Genomic DNA, 18,716 nt, shown 5'->3' with positions numbered 1-18,716 from the left:
TGGCTTATACTTCACCTGCACCTAACCATCCAAACAGATCCCCTCTCCAACAGATCCCCTCGCGTAATTATGTCATCATAATGTGACGTCAGATATTAATTTTCAAACTTCATTGACGATCTACAAAACATCCTGTGGATAACGCGAATATGTGGAAAGAATATCAAGAAACTTCCAATGAGCAAAACTCGACTCCAGTAAAAGCTAACAACTCTAGTTTGTTTCAAATGCCCCAGTCAGACGTGGAAATGCGATTTTGTCTACATTGTAATTTTCAAGCTGACGATTGGCCTGTAAACACAACTAAAAATTTTAAAATGGAATTTATTTGAATTGAAATTTCTAAATAAGTATTTTGTTTGTTCATCTAGACATTTTCAAAGCATGTGTTTAAACAAAGCCACTTAAAGAACATAGCCAAGGCTTACAATATTCACTTATCTGCCGAACCAGTTTCAAATACTTTTTTCTGTGATGTAAGTATTAAAATCTTAGATTTTGGTTTTTACGTGAAAGATGCACTTGTCACTTTATATTCCAATGAGTGTAATTAACTTGCTTTTCTAGGTGTGTGTGGCTCAATGTACTAACCAAAAAAACTGGGTGTCTCATTTACTTGGAACCAGACATAGAAAGGTTTGTAAAATACTAGATAAATAATCATCACATCACTCACAGGAAATGTAAAAAAACTTCAAGTAGAGATAAATTTTTCTAATTAGTTTTTTGAAATAAGTCCATCACATAAGAAAGATGTGTGATTTTATGTATCAACAATTAAACAGTGTGTCAATTGTGCTGATATGTATGACCAGAATTGATTTAGAAATCTCTATCTCATATTCAGACTTTAGAAATGATTGGTGAGTCAAAAGCTGAAGAGAAAATTGGACATGATACAGGTACATAGCAGTATTTCATTTGCAGATGTGCTCAATAACTTTTGTATTTACAGTTTTTTAAAGCTTCACTAAATCCTGCATGTCAAATTTTGATCTTGAAACTGCATCTACATATGTAATCATTAAAAAAATAGTAATCTATTGGGTGAAGTGTTCATTTTGGAAATGTTGATGTGGTCAAATATGTTTTGAATTTTTGAACTTGCCACCAAGTTAGAGTGGTTTGCAATGAAAATTATAATCAACATTTTGAAAATTACTGTAACTGCATAGAAGCACTATTGATAAAGCGCATTCACAACATGTTTCAACATCTCATGATGTCATCTTCAGGATAAAAGAAAGAGTATTATGTATGTGATAGAAATATATGAGTAATATGATACAGTGATACAATTTATATAATTATGAGTAGATTACAATGAAATAGTGGTTAGAATTAATGATCAGATGAGTGTATTTACAGGCTGAATATAGTGTTAAAATGAGAAACTTGAACGTTGAGATCAGGGTTAGTTTTGTTAATGTGAAGTGCTTCTTTGATTTTGAGTGCAAATGCAGTATCTGCGGTGTCGATGATTTTAAAGCAAGAGGGGAAAAGTTAGTTTTGCATGAAGGTGATTTTAAAAGGTGTGGATAGATCTGTAAGTTTTTGTCACTTGTGGTGTGTTCCCTGATTCTGGTGGAAAAGTGATGGGAAGTTTCAGGAATTATCAAAAACTTCTTTTCATTCAAAGATCCTATCGTTCGACACCTTTTAAAATCACTTTCATGCAAAGAAAAGCTGTTATGTAGTTTTACATATAATACAGTTTTTTATACAGTTTAGTTTAGTTTACATTAATTTATAATATGTTTTGTTAGGACCAATAAAAAATTCTCGATTAGGAATGAGCCATAAACAGAAGCCTTATAGCAGACCTCAGAAAAATCAAACCAAACATGTCGTACGTCCACTCTCAGCTGATGAATTCAACAACTATCCTGAGCCACTTATAGGTATTTTTATGCTTCTTGCTAAATCCTATGTGAAAACATATTTTGTTTTCTGTTGTCTTTTTTTACAAGCCATTAATATGCTTGATTATTGTTAACGTTTGACTATTACATCATCATCATTATAAGAGTTTAAAAAATTTTTCATATGAAGGTGATGTCTTTCCATTTTTCAGAGAAAACTGGAAAAAAATACCACCAAATGCTACAATATTAAGTTATCAACCATGTTAATTTGTTCATGGCAGCCCAACCCACCCCTCCCCTACAAAGTGCATTTTCAATCACGATGGTTGACGTTAGCATCTTGCTAACTAAGAACTCTTCATCTGACAACTTTGCTTGATTACCCATATATTTTGTTGTTATTTAAGTTGCATGGTGAAGAAGGGAAATTTTATTCTTGTTTATACAAGGTGCCTCACGAGCGGACAAAATGATAATGTTTGGGAAAACGATATTTTCATACATTTTTTTTTCTTCGTTACATTGATACCCAGTGTTTACTATATTATTATATCGAAAGATGAATTATATTCTTCACTAAAAGTGTACGTATGTCTTCAAATTGCAAGACATTCACAATAACTCGTTTCGTCTCTAAAAATTCTGATCCAACTATAGTGATCGAAACTTACATGAAGTGTTTTCACTGGCTGCCATGTTGGAAGAAAAATATCTAAATCTTGGTATCGAAACTTGGATTTTATCACGTGTTAACGTCACGTGAAAACACGTCACGCAAGAACGTATTTTGTTTGAACATCGTTTTTGCTTTAGTGCGCTGTTTGTTAATTTTAAATTTTTGACCCTTGTGAGTACGGCATCTTGAATCATTATTTTGTCGCGTTTTTAAGCGACGACTCATTCTATGTGTTATATTTGCGATAGCTTTGCAAAAGCCTGCAAGCTATGTGCAGTGAAAACTGAAAACTCCATTCTTTACAATGTAAAAAGTGGTTTTCAGTCATTCAATTTCACTGTTATCCCATAATGCACTGTATATTACTATTCAAAAATCACAGGCCTAGAATTCTTGACGGAAATCCAGGAAGCTGGACAGGTCGTTCGTTTCGAATGTTCTATTTGCAAACTGAAATTTGCTAGTAATACGATATTTGCACATCTGGTTGGACAAAAACATCGTACGAACGTACTGGTGAGTATAATACCTTCTTTTTGCTTTATTCTTGAAAGCAAAAAGAGTTTGAAGCCCATGGATCATTTTGAAACAAGTATAAAAAAATCAGATTTAGGATACGCAAAACTTATTTGACCTTATTTTTGCTGCCTGCTTTCCTAACGGTTCTAGGAAGTATACGGCAATTTAGATTCACGCAGTTTTCTTAACATTCAATGATTAGCCTTATAGTTTGTACAGTAAACTCTCAATTAGGTATTTTTGAATACACCTGTTTTGTCCTGGGACGAGGAAAAGTGTCAATGTTCAATGTTTCCGTGAGCAGTGAGTCATGCCACTCTAATATAACTTTTATTCACTTGTTTCAAAGCACAGAATGCATCAGAAATGCAACTTTATTATTGCAAGCGTACACTCTTTCATTTAACAATTGTGTAAATGGCATTCTCCATCCGGAAAACGGAACTTAAATTCGGTAGTGAATACTTTAAGTCTGCGCTTGCCAGCAACATGACTGGGCGCGACACTTAAAGTGTGTAAAGTTCGAACTCTGTTGTATTCCTGTGCTATATCGGGCTTACTGTGTAGAATCATGAAGTTGATTGTAGGCTACAATCATTTTTTCAACACGAATGTCTGAATGACTTTCAATACTTCAGCTTAGTATTGAAATGTGTATACAGACACACTTCATCTGTTCGTACGTTTACTATGTATATAGTAAATTAGTTATATCGAAGAGTTTGCCGTTGTTTATTTCCAAGACACTGATGTACGCAATAAATATTGGAGTCGTCATTACACGTGAATTAAAAAATATTCAATATTCATTACGTATATTTGACTATTTGTAGTCATCGCTGTTGCTTTAGATTTTATTGCTCAAACTTACAGAAGCTGAAGCGACCAGGCTCAGTCAAAGGAGTTGCCAACTTAAAGCGTTCTGAGATTACTCTTCTTTTGCTTCGGGAATCTACAAAACTTGAGAACGAAGAAGGAAGGCAACAAATTGGAGTGAAGGTTTTGTCTTCGAATATCAACATTCAAAAATCTCAGCAGAATTTTCCATTGGGTAAGCATGGCTGGCGCATCAAATTGAAGTAGTATTTATAATCGATGTTAATTCGAGGTCGTGTTCATAGGATTGATAATTGTTTTTATCTGTGATAATTTTGGTAGTTTGTCATAAAAGTGAACTACTGTTGTATTCATAGGTCGTGGGTCGCCTGGCGCTCGTGGTAATACTCAGTACAGAGATAGAGGGCGTGCTGTTAACCAAGTCAGAAATGAAAGCCTTGGTGTTAATCTAGAAAAAGCTTACCCCAGAGGTGATGTATACACTGCATCAACTGAATCTTTGACCCGTGAAGAATTTACTACATGTAATATATTACAACCTTACCATAATACATCGCATACGTATTCGCAACCTTCTCACGAGCCATACAACCACCATTACTCCGAAACTTACGTGAAAGATTGGCATTCTGATTACTCAAATTCTATGGTGGATCCTCATAACAGCTATGTACATAGGTAATTGTCATTTTTGTATAAAGATATTGATCTTATAATGCTATTATTTACTCTAGCACCAAATACGTTTTCGAATGAAATCATTTATCATCTCTCCTAGTCAGAAGCACCTTCCTAGAGCTCAATCTTATTTGCAAGTATCCCATGCTCATTATAGAGAAGCGCCAGTTCAAAAGCCTGACAATACAAAAAAGGTTTAGTTGAAATTTCTTATAACAATTAATCATTCCATGATATATTTTACAAGGCTCTATATTTTTATAGGGAGGAATCTCATCACATCTCGTGTCGGCACTTGGTGATTTGGTAAAAAAAATTTCATTTAGTAGTTTATTTTTGGAGCTCGTACAAAACTAATTGTATAACTAACTTCCGTGGATGTTTTCTCATTTGTTCATGCATTTTGATTATTTTTTAATTTATATTTAGCATTGGGTATAATTGTAAACTTTGAACATCATAGCCATTGTAGAGCGAGAAAACAATAATCGTGCATCGCCATCAAAGCATTCTCACTTGTGAAAGCGCTTCATCTTATCTTGTTTTCACCCTCGTTCACAGCTCCAAAAGATTCAAAACTTGTTTTAACAATTTAGACAAAACTTGTTCAAAACGAAGAAGACGCTTCGGTTGCACTCCATATTTCAAATGCATTGACTCAAGCTTTGCTAACATACCGAATGGGCGGTGAATTAAAAGTATGAGTTGAATTTCTAACATTTCTTCAGTTTATTATTGTAATTCAATGGGTTGACTACATTCTGATGATGCAATATCTTTAGCTTTGACTAAGATTTACGTGTTTGATGCAGTTTTATTTTAATTTATTGTCGTATAATAAACATTCCTTCTGTTCGTGTAGGGTGACGTTTAGATAAAGCAAAAGAAGATAAAAATTGGGTAAGAATAATTTTTATTTTCATACATGCTGTTAGCATGAGTTTAGTTGATTGTAAAATATTTTGACTTTAGAAGAAACTCCGTTTCATCTTAAGCGTTGTTAAACTGGTGTATTACTCTTTTTGTAGTAAATGGACCTAGCTTTGCTAGGGGGCATGGTCTACTTGGATTAATTTAACTTTTTAAATCTGCAAGAACACAGGCTTAATTTACTCTCATTTCAAGGCAGGTTTCAGTTCATCGAAGAACTTTGACGTCTTTGATATACTATAGAAAGATAATATACGTATAAGTGCGTGTTGTATTTTATGACTTGCTTTTATTTCTATCATGTCCAGAACCAGAGGAAATAAAAAAGATATGACTCCCTTATATCGCCTTTAATTTCCGATGTGGCTTTCCGGACACCCCGAAATTGCCTTTGTCCCTCATATCACCCTTTGTTCCTGAATCACCCTTTGTCCCTCATATCACCATTTGTTCCTGATAATATTGTACCCCTAACTATTTTTGTCTTATCAAAACAAAACGCAACTTATACATTTTATTAAAAGTTGCAGTATGTTAGAAGTGTTTGTATACCGTTTCCTGGATGAGGTGATGTCATCTTTGTTTCTCTCGTGACGTAATGTCTCTAATTTCATTCAGCGTCATAAACTTGTTGGTAATGTTTTAAGCATTATAAAGTTAGCTCTATCTCAGTTTACGTGAAATGAGATACAGCTAAATGAGTTAAGCTGACTAGTCGTTAGAGTATATAAAAACATGTATATGAAAATGTGTCTGCTATTATTTAATTAAGATTATTTACAGAAAGACAAATAATCCTTTTATAAATAACATGTATAACGCGATTTCTAATTAGTCGATACCCGTGGTAAGGAACAGCTACATCCATAGTAATTGTTTATAATTCTATATTTACTGTATATAATCAGTGACAAAATATATGCGACAGTTCTTAATAAAAACGTTCTTGAAATCATAATAAAATGAAATAGTTAAAAAGCATCGTGAAAAAATGATGTAAACACATCTTCTTACTCATCTTCGTCATCATTGATGTAGTAAATGACTGTCACAGTCACAGCCAAAGACACAAAACTCAAAACAACCAGAAAAACTTGTGAAAGCATGGGATGCTACAGGAAATATTTTATATGATGTAAAAAAAGGTGATTGACAACAAAAAGTATGAGGAATGAATTATTGATATTCCGAAAAAATCAAGTGCTATGAACCAGAGCTCGGCCTGATGTCCAGCGTTTGCTTATCAAATTTAGCCGGAGTAGCCGGTTTTTTCTCAACTCAGGAGTTCACACAGCATTTGACAGGATATTTTTATTAATACAAAATGCAATAATTACGAAAATACATACGTAAATATTTGTAACAATGGTTGTTTCCATCGTCATTCCACCAGGATCGTCAGCTAAAACGATTGAAAGGCAAAAAATGCACAACAGGCAGGTTATAGCTAATATATAAAGCATTCTTGTTTTGAAAACTTCACTGTTTTTTAATACCTTTTACTACAGTTTGCTCAGTTTGATTGGTAAAACACTTTGAAATCTCCATAGTAACTAAGACAACAGCCAAAAACCCACCATAGCCGATTACTGTATAAAAACCTTTATTGTCATTTTCTTCAAAGATTTCCAGGCCAAGTAAGACAGTAATGACTATAAAAGAAGATATAATTTAAGTTAAATCAATATTATGCAGCATGTCGTTTTGTTTTGCGACAAAGTTGTGAAAATATTGTAGGTATAACATGTTTGGCGAATCTGTTCATGTGTTAGATGAAGGTTAAAAATCACAAAAATATATTTAAAATCATCTTGTTAGTCAAACAGAAATTTGATGTAGCAACCATTCTATGACATTGCCGTCGTTTATGTTTTTGAAAGCTTAGAGTCAGGGGCGTCGCGATCAGGGAAGAGGAGGGAGTTTAGGGACGTCGCGATCAGGGAAGAGGAGGGGGTTTAGGGGTGTCGATCAGGGAAGAGGAGGGGTTTAGGGAATCAAGGGAGGGGTTTAGGGTGTCGCGATCAGGGAAGAGGAGGGGGTGATCAGGGAAGAGGAGGGGGGGTCGCGATCAGGGAAGAGGGGGGGGAAGGGGGGTGGAAGAGGGGGGGAAGGGGTCGGATCAGGGGAAAACCTCCAATCATCGTTCTGTCGGCAAAAATGGTACATCGACTTTCTACGCCAATGTTCATTCTTATTGTATTTTGGCGACAGAAAGCTAATCAACTTTTTTACTTTTATACTGTACAAAACTCAGAATGGTAATTAGGCTTCGGACGCTTATGTCATACCCACGGAAAGTAATGACATCATGGAATTCATCAATATTTCGACATCTTTATGTACACATATGAAGATAATTTACTCACATGCTAGCACAAAGGTGGAGAAACCAAATAATCGATGAAAAATGTTGAAGATCCAACGACTTTTGAATAAAAAAGAAAACCAATGCAATTAATCACCTTTAATTATCTTTAATAAATAAATGGGCACTCATCAATGCCCCCCTTTGGAGGTATCCCTAGAGTTAGGAGTGGGTGTTTATCCATATGTTCAGTTGTGCTCGACTGATCAATTTGGAAAGTGATTTCTTTTGAAAACAAATCGGTCAGGAACAACTAAGCATATGAATAATCACACACTCCCTATTAATGATCTAGAAAGGTCCTGCCCTACTTCCTTCAAAAGCTCCTTTAAACGCAGTCGCATCTCCACTTCTCCAACCCCCTCCCAAAATTGTAATTTTCTCTGCGACGGCCTGAAACATGCAAATTGTAAATAAAATACTTACTTGGTTGATTCAGGATTAGGTCTAAATAAAGCAACTAAAGGTTGCAATACAGCCAGACAAAGAACAATAAAACCAATATATGCGTGGGCTTCCGCTGTTTTTCCAAGCTACAAAACAGGGTAACAAAAGTTAGAAAAAGATTAAAAGCTAAAGAAAAAAGTAAACAAATAGCAGATAAAATGAAGCTAACATTGGTGATTTTTCCATCAAGGTCTTCAACAATAACAACCATTGAAGAAATAGTTCCAGCTACCACAATGATCATAAGTAAACGATGAACCTGACAATGATGGAAAATAACAACTCAATTGTTTAATTATGAATATCAATGCGTTCATTGCTAAGTTTGTCGTATTTTAAACTCGTTTCATTATTAAGTTTAAAAAAACAAACAACTTCACATTATATGATCACAAAAATACAATATGTAGTCTTTAGATTATGATTTTTCATATTCACTAGAGGCGTACGGTTAACTCATAAAATCGATTCTTTTAGTACTTTTTTGTGCACCAAAAACTTTAAAGGCCAAAGAGTAAGAAACATGTTTCCAGTATACAGTCTGATCTTGAAAGCAATTAGCGGAATAACATGGTAACTAATTATAATACATTTATAATTGTTCTTCCTTTTTTAAAAAAGAAACAGAACAATTTCCGGAATAAACAGCTGTATAGCCTGTATTCACATTTTCGTTTCATCCAAAAAAACGAATTTGAAAAAGCATTTGTTGAAACACACAAGCTAAAGAAGACAGACAAGATGCCAAGACTATACGACTGAAAATATTTGCAGTTACTCATCCAATTATTGGAGTTGAGAATTTTATGCATGCATAACCGTGAAAGATGATTTTCTTCATGAACGTTTACATTTCCAGTTTTAACACAAGCATGTTGTACAATGACTCTTAAGGCTCGTAAATTAGAGTTTCTACTCCGTAATTTTACCGAACCAGTCATCACAAAAAACTACAAATTATAAAAATTTCTCACAAATATTCACCTGAAACCAAACTGGAGTTCCAAGTATTTTTGTATCTGGCCAATTACCTCGATTATATCGAGCTAAAAATAACCCCCAGGAAGCGAAGAGAATCCAAAAAGTAGCCATGAGTGAACCTTGATATTCATTTATAAAATAAAAACAATAAACGCGTGTGGTGATTGGTCTATTGCCGTGTTTGCATTAGCCAGTGCAAAACAGATCAAATCAATCAAAACAATAAATCACTCGAAGAGAATTTGCAAATCGATCGCTAATACATTTTAGAGGAAAAATTAAAACGTGCACTGATCAGCTCTCGACTTCTCCCAAAGGTTTCCTAGGTTTGCAGGAATGTCCTATGTAGTGTCGTACAAACCACGTATATTGAAATGATTCATAACATTCATATCTTTTCTAATTTTTCATTTCACTTACCATGAACCTTTTTTTTCAGTTTACTTGGAGCATCTGCAGTGACGTCGCTTATGAAATGATACATGGTACTTCAGTACTTCAAATTATTCAAAAATCTCGTAACTTGGCACAGATATTATTCACCTTGTATCGCATGATGAAAAATTTTGAAATAATTGAAAGGTTAAATAATTGTAAAAATGAAGTTATTCAGGAAGTATTGTTGGAGAAAATTGAACTGATGACGCAATCAGATTCACCAAAATCATTTGGTAAACAAATAATCAGCTATAAATTTCCTTTCCAATGACGTACATCACGACCTCACTTTACAAACTTCAATATTTTGAACAAAAACTGTGACGTCATTAAACACGTGATCTAGTCAAGTGCATCTGTCAAAATTTCGAATCAATATAAAGTGAGTAAAATCTGTGCCAAGTTTCAAGATTGCAGAACAATACGAAGAATTCTTGTGTATAGCTACTACACCTTAACTTTGTAACATTAACACGACTCTGAGAGAATCCTCGGCCTGACTGAGAAGTGGAATGTCGTAATGGCGAGCCGGACGAGTCAACTTTCCCTGAAAGTGAACATAACATGATTTAATTCATCGCATTCTGATCAACAAACTGAACACAAGTGGAAAAAGATGACAAACAGTTTCCGTCACTAATTTACTCGACTTATTCATTTACAGTTGAAACAAATTCATAGACCATCCATTTTTTCGGACAAAAAACGCCAGCAATGAAGCTCTTTTGCTTAATTGTGCTGTTCGTTTTTACGATAAGCCCATTGAAGAGGCGATTTAACTTTATTTTTTAAGTAAAGTATCCTTAGCACAATAAAACATACTTTTGCATCAGAGAAACTAGAATTGCTATTTCTAAACCATGTTGACTGGTTATAAATATTTATACTACACCACATATCTATGTCTACGCAAGCCAAAATCTGGATCATCTGACCAGTTTAAATGTAGGATACAGTAAGCAATTAAACAAAGAAGAAATATTATCACTGAAATTTTTCTAGAATAAAACAAAAAGTGAATATATTGCTTCCGTTTTGAATACCTTTGGCATAAAGTAGGAAAACCTTCTCATCAAGACGACGTAAGTTTACACTCGAAGGAAGTACAGGATAGTTAAACCTGAAAGTAAATAAATACATACGTATAGGTGGTAGTTGTGAGTTTTTTAATAAATTATGACAAAAATAATTTCCTTCCATATAAGTTGAAAGAAATAACAAAAATTATAACTTTCAGTTCATGAATTGAATGAGTTTCCTTGCAGGTAGCAAACACGTTTGAATAAGTTAAGGAAATCTGACATTCGTTCAATGATGCAAGTTTCTGTGCCATCTGTGGCATAGCTAGCCTTCAAATATTGTCCTGCTATGTTAATTTTTCTGTGTTTACTCACTGTAAAAACAACATATTTCTAAAGAAATGAATACTGTCAATGACTTAAAATTTACATAGCAGGACAGGAAAACTTGCGGACTGGCTACGCTTCTGGTGCCATTCATACCTGCAACCTATATTTCCTGTGGCAGAACTATTGACGAGATCCAACTCATTTTCCTACAAAAACATCCAAGAAATAAATGACAACAATTCAGATGGTAGCTTCATATTCAAGTACATCGCGACACATTTGCCGATACTTTAGGAACTTAATAATTTCCAGGAAACATCGATATAAAGTAAATACCTCATCATAACTAGGTGAACTTTTAAAACGCAAATATGCACTTCTTATAATAACTCTCCCGTTAACCACGTAGCAGGACACAGAATGAGTGTTTGGCTTAAAGAAAATAGCAAAAATAATTTTGCTTAACAGCAACATCTCATTTTTCATATTTTACTGACGATAATATATGTACTACCTGTAAAAACGTATCTTATTAAACAGCTTGTGTGGTATATTTACAGTTTGTCTATGGGTTTGTATGTTTTTAAAACACCAGGAGCTTAGTGTAGTCGCAACATTGTAGTTGTCTATTCATGAGATTTTGTGCACTATTTGGACTTATATTAATTAGTTTTTTTAAAGTCTATTAATGTGTAACATTAATGGCTTTATTTTCAATTGCATCATATAATGGCTGAAGCAGTTCTGTGTTTGGTCACACCAGAAAGTTTTTTATAAAATTTGATATGGTCCAGTGGGTACATTGCTAATGCTGAAAAGTCTAAGCTAGATTGGCATTTCGTTGAGGATGTCAAGTGCATACAATGTAATAATTACAAAATATGGGTTGTCAAACTATTTTTTTGAAAAATCAAGGTTTCAATACTTACAAATTGTAATTTTCAAAACAATAATCATGCTAATCAGCTAATGTAGTGTATCAAATGTGAAATCAATGATTGCTGCCTATTTCCTAGCAAGATGGCATAATCATGCACTATAATGCTCTGAAAAGTTCTTATGATATACTTAAGCAGTTAAACTATTGCTTTCAATCATAACATATTGCCATGAAAATAAAATGCTAATTTTCTCCACAACTGTTTGAGAATGCCCCAAATTTTCCCTTCTACATGAGTAGAGCTGTTGCAAGTGTATGATCAAGTTCAAACTATTTTTTTTCTTACCATAGACTGGTCGTCGCTAAATCCAATGGCAACCCAGTCTGAGTCCTTTCCAAAGAGTTCAAACTGAATCAAGTTTCTTGGTTGGAGAGTGTAGGTAGCAACAAAATCACAGTCATTACCATTGCAATTATTTAGGGAACGCAAACATCCCTTTGTTTCACCACATCCAACAGTTGAAATGCTCTACAAGAATGCAAGTTACAAAAACATATATAGAAGTTGTATATGTGCTCTAAAGAATATCAATGAACTTGAATGGAAAATTTAGATTAAATGTTGAAAATACCTCAGTAGCTTTGATGAAATATTGCAGAAAATACAAGATCAACATGTTAGGAACCTATTAATTAGAATATTGAGGTATTTATAGGTATAATTGTGGTATTAATAAGTCTTTGACAACACAACATGGAGACAGAAAACAATCTGTAAAATTATGTTGAGTTTGGCTAGCTCTAGGAGTCAGTGAGGCTTGAAAGTTTGCTACTTTCTTCAAAATTATTAGAATGTAGCATTGTTTTAATTTGCCAAAAACATATAGATGCCTCATAGTCACTGAATCCTGGCTATCCATGCTCAAGAAAATAGCCCTAATTGAGCCTAAATCCTAAATGGGTTGAATAATTTGTTTGGTAGCTTGGAAGGATGAATCCATTTGACTGAGTAAGCCATTATTTCTTATGGAGAAATGAAAAAGCAGTTAAAGCCCATTCATTTCCATATTATTTGAACACTAATATAATTGATAAATATGCCATATTAAAGACGAGCTTGAAGTTTAAAACTTTTGAACATCAGTTCAGTAAAAACATAACTACAATGAGATCTTTAAAAATGGTGACACGTTACATTTAAGGGATGGCAGGAAACTTAAAATAAACACCATATACTTTTTCACAAATTTTCAAAAAATGCACTCAAAATAAATTCCTTCGATTAACTGCAAGGCGTACAAGTACGACGCACTTCGTATTTTGCTATAGACTCGTAAACGTAAAACAAGAAAACATAAAGATTTGCGAAAGTGCCTTACCATATTAATGTATCTTTTGTCTTTTTCAACGCAGTTAAACACTGTAAATGTTATATTATTAAAATTAAAGGCGAAAAGCACTCCAAAAATGTCGCTGCTATAAAATATATGAGTGATATTGTTTTTCATTTATTTCTTGTTGCTATACACATATAAATATGCAAAATACATTATGTAAGGAGGGTATTGTACCTAACATTTTATCAAAACACATTTGCAGATGAATTACCTGTGAAGACCACGCAGCTTTAGTGTAGAACGCAGTAGAACGAGCAGTAACTAACAAATATTAAGTAAGCAAATTATTTCACTTACGCTTCAACAAAAAAGTTGCCATCATTTCATCATTGGATAGTATATTACATTACACAATGATTTCTTTCTCGTGACATTCTTCGAAAAGCCGCGGCCAACGAGAATTCACAACATTGAGAATAGATTAGATAGCGGGCAACATACAAGCAGCGCTGGCGAAAAGTCCACTTGACTGACACTTGTATCACAGAATAGATTTATACAGAAGCGCCACTCAGCGAAAAATCTGTCCCCTACTTGTACCCAGTCTTAAGTGCGCATCTTTTGCGTCCGCCATTACTCCAGCCAGATAAACTGGCCAGAATGTATATAGATTAATATTATGAAGAGTTGTTTTTCGAAAATTTGACGAATTTAAATTCACTTATGGACAAAATTTTTAATGCCATCGGATAGGATACCAAGCATATGAGGTGAGAAACAGTTTTGTTGTAAAATACGTTCTTCAAATATAATTTTACGGGTTTTATAGTTTCTTGCCTTGAATTGTATGCGAGATCCATGTTTAGAACGTCTCTTATATTGAACGGCAGTTGCCCTAAGAATTTATAATTTAGGACAAAAGTAATAAATATATTTAGTGTGATTCCATTTCTGTATTTTCTAGTAAAGAGTTTCCTATTAGAATGGTCAACGGATTTGATAGAAGCGATAAAAGACCTACTGTGCGTAAAGAACGTTCTTCAGATGAAGACGTTATTAGTATAAAATTTGGACTAAACTAATTTATATTTGATTCTTGAATCGGGGCTTTTTATTTGCAATGTAGCTTGTCTGCATAATTGTAATTGATTGTTTTTATTTGTAATTGTGTATTGAGTTCCTGTGGCTATCATGTCTGTCAAATTTGTATTAACTTACAAATAAAGATGTTTTTTGTTTTCTTATTTTTAATAAACAATATATGAAATTACAATTTTTTAAAGAATGAAGTTATTGATAAATTGTTACAATTAAATTAACAACTTTACCATTATGTCAAACATATTGTCAAGCTCCTACAGCTTACCTCTTTGGTTAAACTTCACTTGTGAGTTGTGACCAACAATTGCATGTGAAAATGATTAGAATTATGTTTGATTCACGCATTGATCAACCAGCAGAGAGAAAGTATTGCAACAAAGGGCTCGAAAATTTAATTTTTGCTAAAATCCATAAACTTCATTCAGTAAATTAAAATTTTTATTGTAAGTAATCATGTCACAAACAGAACTTATTCTGACAAAAACCAGTTATAGTTACTCTTAATGCAATCGTAATACTTTACACAGTAAAATGTTTACCAAAAGGTGAAACACAGATACACCAGAAAACTTTTTTAAAACATTTGACAGGGGAAACTGTGCCAAGCCAACACCAATCCAATTCACAAAAGAACTTATGCTTGTACCACTTGTACCCAGCTCTCAAATTGGTATGTTTTGGTAATTAGAAAATTTTAGTAATTTTTGAAATTTTAGTATTTTAGTAATTTTTGACTTTTGAGATTGAGATTCACTTTCAAACTTTCGTAACTTTTTGTTTTAGTGTTAAAGTTTGAGATGGGTGAAAATTGCACGCTTTAATAAATGCTAGTAGCGTAATTCATTTAATATGAAATACGCTTAAAATCAACAATCGTCAACAGTTGTGGCACTTAAGCAAAAGCTTGCTGCTATAGTTATAAAAACATCACCAGTGACCAGGTACCCCAGACTTTCCGTAAGCCTTTCGTCTGGCCCGATGGCTTAGTTCTCGTCCTGTTTTCCAGCGTGTGATGCTAGGGGCAACCAAGAAGCTCTTTGAAAGTACTTGGTGTCGTTCAAAACTTTTGAAAAAAAGCTCATGGTCGAATAACATTGCCTCACGTACTAAAAAGTGGTGTTCACCTTCACTTTTTCTTTTAATTTTTACTTTTTCTTTATTTTTTATTTTTCCGCTGACTTTGAAAATCCAAATCCGCCATGTTTTTGACCAAAGGCCGCGCGCTAATAATTTAGTGTAATTTGGTTAACGTGTTCCCATTCCCACCAGGTCTTATATTACTCATTGGATGCGATCAATGTTCATGCTAGTTCCAACGGCTCTAACAATCCCTCGCGAATAACATTCCTTAGAGTACTCTTCTCACAACACTCCATCTGTATATACAAACTTTGCAGAGTATACTTGGAATCTTTCTGCAAATCTGTTGTGGTAATTTCTTCCTCTTCAATTTCAAAATCAGATTCCTCGTCCTAAAGGAAAGACGCTAGCAGTTATTTTTACATATCTTCAGCAGTTCCCACTACTATATACCACTTGACGCGAGCCATCAAGCTTCCGAACTGTATAAGTGATTCATCGATATTTCTTTTGAACATATCTTCAGAAGACTCGGTGTTATTATTTTGTATTAGAACCTCATCCTGCTAGAGCTTTTATAGTCGTCAACATGTTTGGAATCATTCGTGTTTTCATTGGTCCACGAGTCCTCATCCAAAACTCTCGAGCGTACGCTAGGTGCTCAATTACGTTCGATTTCATAAAGCTATCTTCAACCGGGCGTCTTTGTTTCTTCTCTGTCATGCTTGATTTTGTTTCACTGTTAGTAGTTTCATTTTCAAGTAATTCTTCTACCTCAATCCAAAAATTATAATATCTGTCATAAGTATTAGAACATTGTTTATGCAAAAAATATGCAAATACAAATTTATGGAGAAAAATAAAAACATTTCTAACATTTTCACGAATATTACGAGTGGCGCAACAAAGTGTTAATGAGTTTGATATGCATTTGTCAAAACAATAAGCATGGAAAAAATATATGGTACCAATTTCAGAGCCCGCTCCGTCACAAATTAATTGAGAACAAATCTGAGCATGTGTAGTCAACTACACCAACTCTCCAAGTTCATGGTCATGACAACGACCAACTGTATGTACTAGTACCTATTATGGAGTAACTAACTGGCTAAGTTACAAATTTCCAGATAAATTATCTGCGCATGCGCAGTCGACTGACCAGCTGCCCAAGTTCATGGTCATGACAACGATCAACTGGATGTACTTGTACGGATTGTGAAGTAATTAGCTCGTTAAGTCACAAATTTTCAGATAAATTATCTGCGCATGCGCAGTCTGCTTGAGCGTGCGCAGTCGACTTGATCAGTTGCCCAAGTCCATGGTCATGGCAACGACCAACTATAAGTACTTGCACTACTTTCGCGGCAATTAGCTCAATTAATCGCAAATTATCAAAGAAATCATCTGGGCATGCGCAGTAACGATAACAATCATCCCACAACTTTTGTACGCCTTTAAATTTTGGTATATATATATAAAGCTAAAACTTCATATAGTAGATGTCAACTAGCAGCGGAAGCTGGGTGCGATATAGTATGCAGTGGCTTAGGGGCCCACACTTTGGTTGGCGACCGCACTCTCCCTGCGTACCATGAGCAAAGCCTATCGCAGGTGATCTCAGGGTCTGATGGGCGAAAGCTTGCTATTGCATCTCCCAAGTAGGATAGCGTGGAGGGAAATCTCCTACCGAAACGTTAACATGCGGCGTTCTAGTGCCTTGAGATTAAGAAGGTATCGGGAAGCATGGCCCGAAAACGGGGTTTTGCTTTTGAATCTCATCTTTTTGATTACAAGAGTTCTTATCATAAAAGAAACTAAAGCATCCAATAAGCACCAATAACTTATACTTTTAATCAACTCTATATACGTTTTTATTTGTTGCCTTTTGCAATGTAACTTTCTCATAACTATCTCGTGACGAGCGACAGCCTCCTTATACAATATAGCTTTCTAATCATGAACGAAAGCATTCATGGTTTTCGTGAAAAAGGGGATTATCTACTTTTTTATATTAGTTTTTATAAAGAGAACATTAATTAATAAGCCAAGCAACTTGTATCATGTAAATTGAACCTCGCTTTCAGCCCTTATGTTATAGAATTTTGATTCATTTTGGATAGTAAATTTATTTTTACCTTACAATAATTTCATGATTCAATCTAGAAAGTAACTTCTCTTTTCGAGTAATTTGGCGATTAAACCGTACACTTTTCGAATTCAAACGAATTCTCGTGATTCGTTTGAATTCGCAGAGACAGCTGTTCACTTTATTACGTACCTAAGCGTATATAAAGCATTGCCAATTAACGTATAAAATTTCGTTCACACGACCAAATTACCGTCTATTTAAACAATGCATGTAATAAAAAGTTACCTTGACAAATGAAGTAAACCCTTCAGGAGACTCATTTCCGTCATCACAGCCATTTTTATTTCTCCCTTATCTTTTCAGCGTCAACCTTATCTTAAGTGATGTTGTTGCTTAAACCGTGCGACATGTGATTTGGAGAGATAAAATGATGTCCAAGAAGCTGCTGTTCTGAGCATTGGTTACCCTTCTCCGGATATAGACATCTATACAAAATATATAACATTAAAAGACAGTAGCTATAAATTCTTCGTGACTTTAATGCTTGTTTTTCTTCATGAACTTCATTACTTCAAGTGTAAGCTTTGAGTGGAAGTTTTCAAGCCTTAATATAATTGTATTGTCAAATACATATTCCGAGAAAGATAACTATCTCTATGACGTTGCGATTCCATGAAAAGGAACTTAGAAATCCAAAACGAGTTTTTCAGTTCATCCAAAAACCAAACTCTGTTTCTTAGTCATTAGTTGACTTTTTAAACGAAACACCTAAAAAATGTAACAATACAAAACCAAAAATGTCGAAACGCGTTTATTTGCATCATACCCTATTGGCAAAAATTAGAGAAAAACAGCAAATAATAGGTCTTTATATACTTATATACTGAGCTAAATGAAAATTGTTCACATTTTTTTGTCATGTTAAGTTACATATACATACAGTTAGCACATACAATAATCGACCGTTTCTACCTGCAGATGAACATGAACTAATCCTTCTACAATCTCACGGAGAAGCTGCCAAATTCTCTGTTGGTCATTTTACAATCCAATACAGTGATACACTTACTAACATGGTTATAATTCATTGATTCATATGTCAGGGAAAACGTCTCTTCCGAAAATTATAGAAACTTTAACTTTT

At 34.1% G+C, this 18,716-nt stretch overlaps 2 protein-coding genes and 2 long non-coding RNA genes across 5 annotated transcripts; 3 read left to right on the top strand and 1 right to left on the bottom strand.

The window, feature by feature from the left end:
* The first annotated feature begins 102 nt into the window (after nt 1–102).
* On the top strand, nt 103–5,847 carry LOC124435030. Of its 2 annotated transcripts, none has more exons than XM_046984987.1 (13): nt 103–293; nt 372–476; nt 568–636; nt 848–902; nt 1,791–1,901; nt 2,924–3,057; nt 3,934–4,111; nt 4,254–4,575; nt 4,676–4,769; nt 4,840–4,881; nt 5,172–5,273; nt 5,438–5,475; nt 5,604–5,847. In XM_046984987.1, the coding sequence occupies exons 1-12, from the start codon at nt 150–152 to the stop codon at nt 5,447–5,449; spliced, it is 1,368 nt and encodes a 455-aa protein (XP_046840943.1). In that variant the 5' UTR covers nt 103–149; the 3' UTR covers nt 5,450–5,475; nt 5,604–5,847. The 2 variants fall into 2 exon arrangements, with proteins under 2 accessions (XP_046840943.1, XP_046840934.1); XM_046984978.1 differs by having other exon boundaries at nt 1,767–1,901.
* A 376-nt stretch (nt 5,848–6,223) lies between these two features.
* On the bottom strand, nt 6,224–13,835 carry LOC124435046 (putative ferric-chelate reductase 1). Its single transcript, XM_046984999.1, has 16 exons — nt 13,660–13,835; nt 13,345–13,385; nt 12,598–12,651; nt 12,312–12,494; nt 11,422–11,517; nt 11,239–11,291; nt 10,780–10,856; nt 10,190–10,283; nt 9,719–9,765; nt 9,302–9,417; nt 8,487–8,576; nt 8,297–8,403; nt 7,872–7,930; nt 7,002–7,157; nt 6,855–6,907; nt 6,224–6,617 (listed from the first exon to the last, which is right to left on the bottom strand). The coding sequence occupies exons 1-16, from the start codon at nt 13,682–13,684 to the stop codon at nt 6,516–6,518; spliced, it is 1,353 nt and encodes a 450-aa protein (XP_046840955.1). The 5' UTR covers nt 13,685–13,835; the 3' UTR covers nt 6,224–6,515.
* A 64-nt stretch (nt 13,836–13,899) lies between these two features.
* Nucleotides 13,900–14,642, top strand: LOC124437901. Its single transcript, XR_006945894.1, has 2 exons — nt 13,900–14,072; nt 14,267–14,642. It is a non-coding gene; the product is annotated as an uncharacterized LOC124437901 (long non-coding RNA).
* A 152-nt stretch (nt 14,643–14,794) lies between these two features.
* LOC124439291 lies at nt 14,795–18,220 on the top strand. The gene is made up of 2 exons (XR_006946339.1): nt 14,795–15,073; nt 17,936–18,220. It is a non-coding gene; the product is annotated as an uncharacterized LOC124439291 (long non-coding RNA).
* Nucleotides 18,221–18,716: the final 496 nt, after the last annotated feature.

The sequence above is a fragment of the Xenia sp. Carnegie-2017 genome, unplaced genomic scaffold, assembly GCF_021976095.1.
Source record: "Xenia sp. Carnegie-2017 unplaced genomic scaffold, XeniaSp_v1 HiC_scaffold_1, whole genome shotgun sequence".
Taxonomy (NCBI): domain Eukaryota; kingdom Metazoa; phylum Cnidaria; class Anthozoa; order Malacalcyonacea; family Xeniidae; genus Xenia; species Xenia sp. Carnegie-2017.
This window is presented reverse-complemented; position numbering and strand designations above follow the sequence as displayed.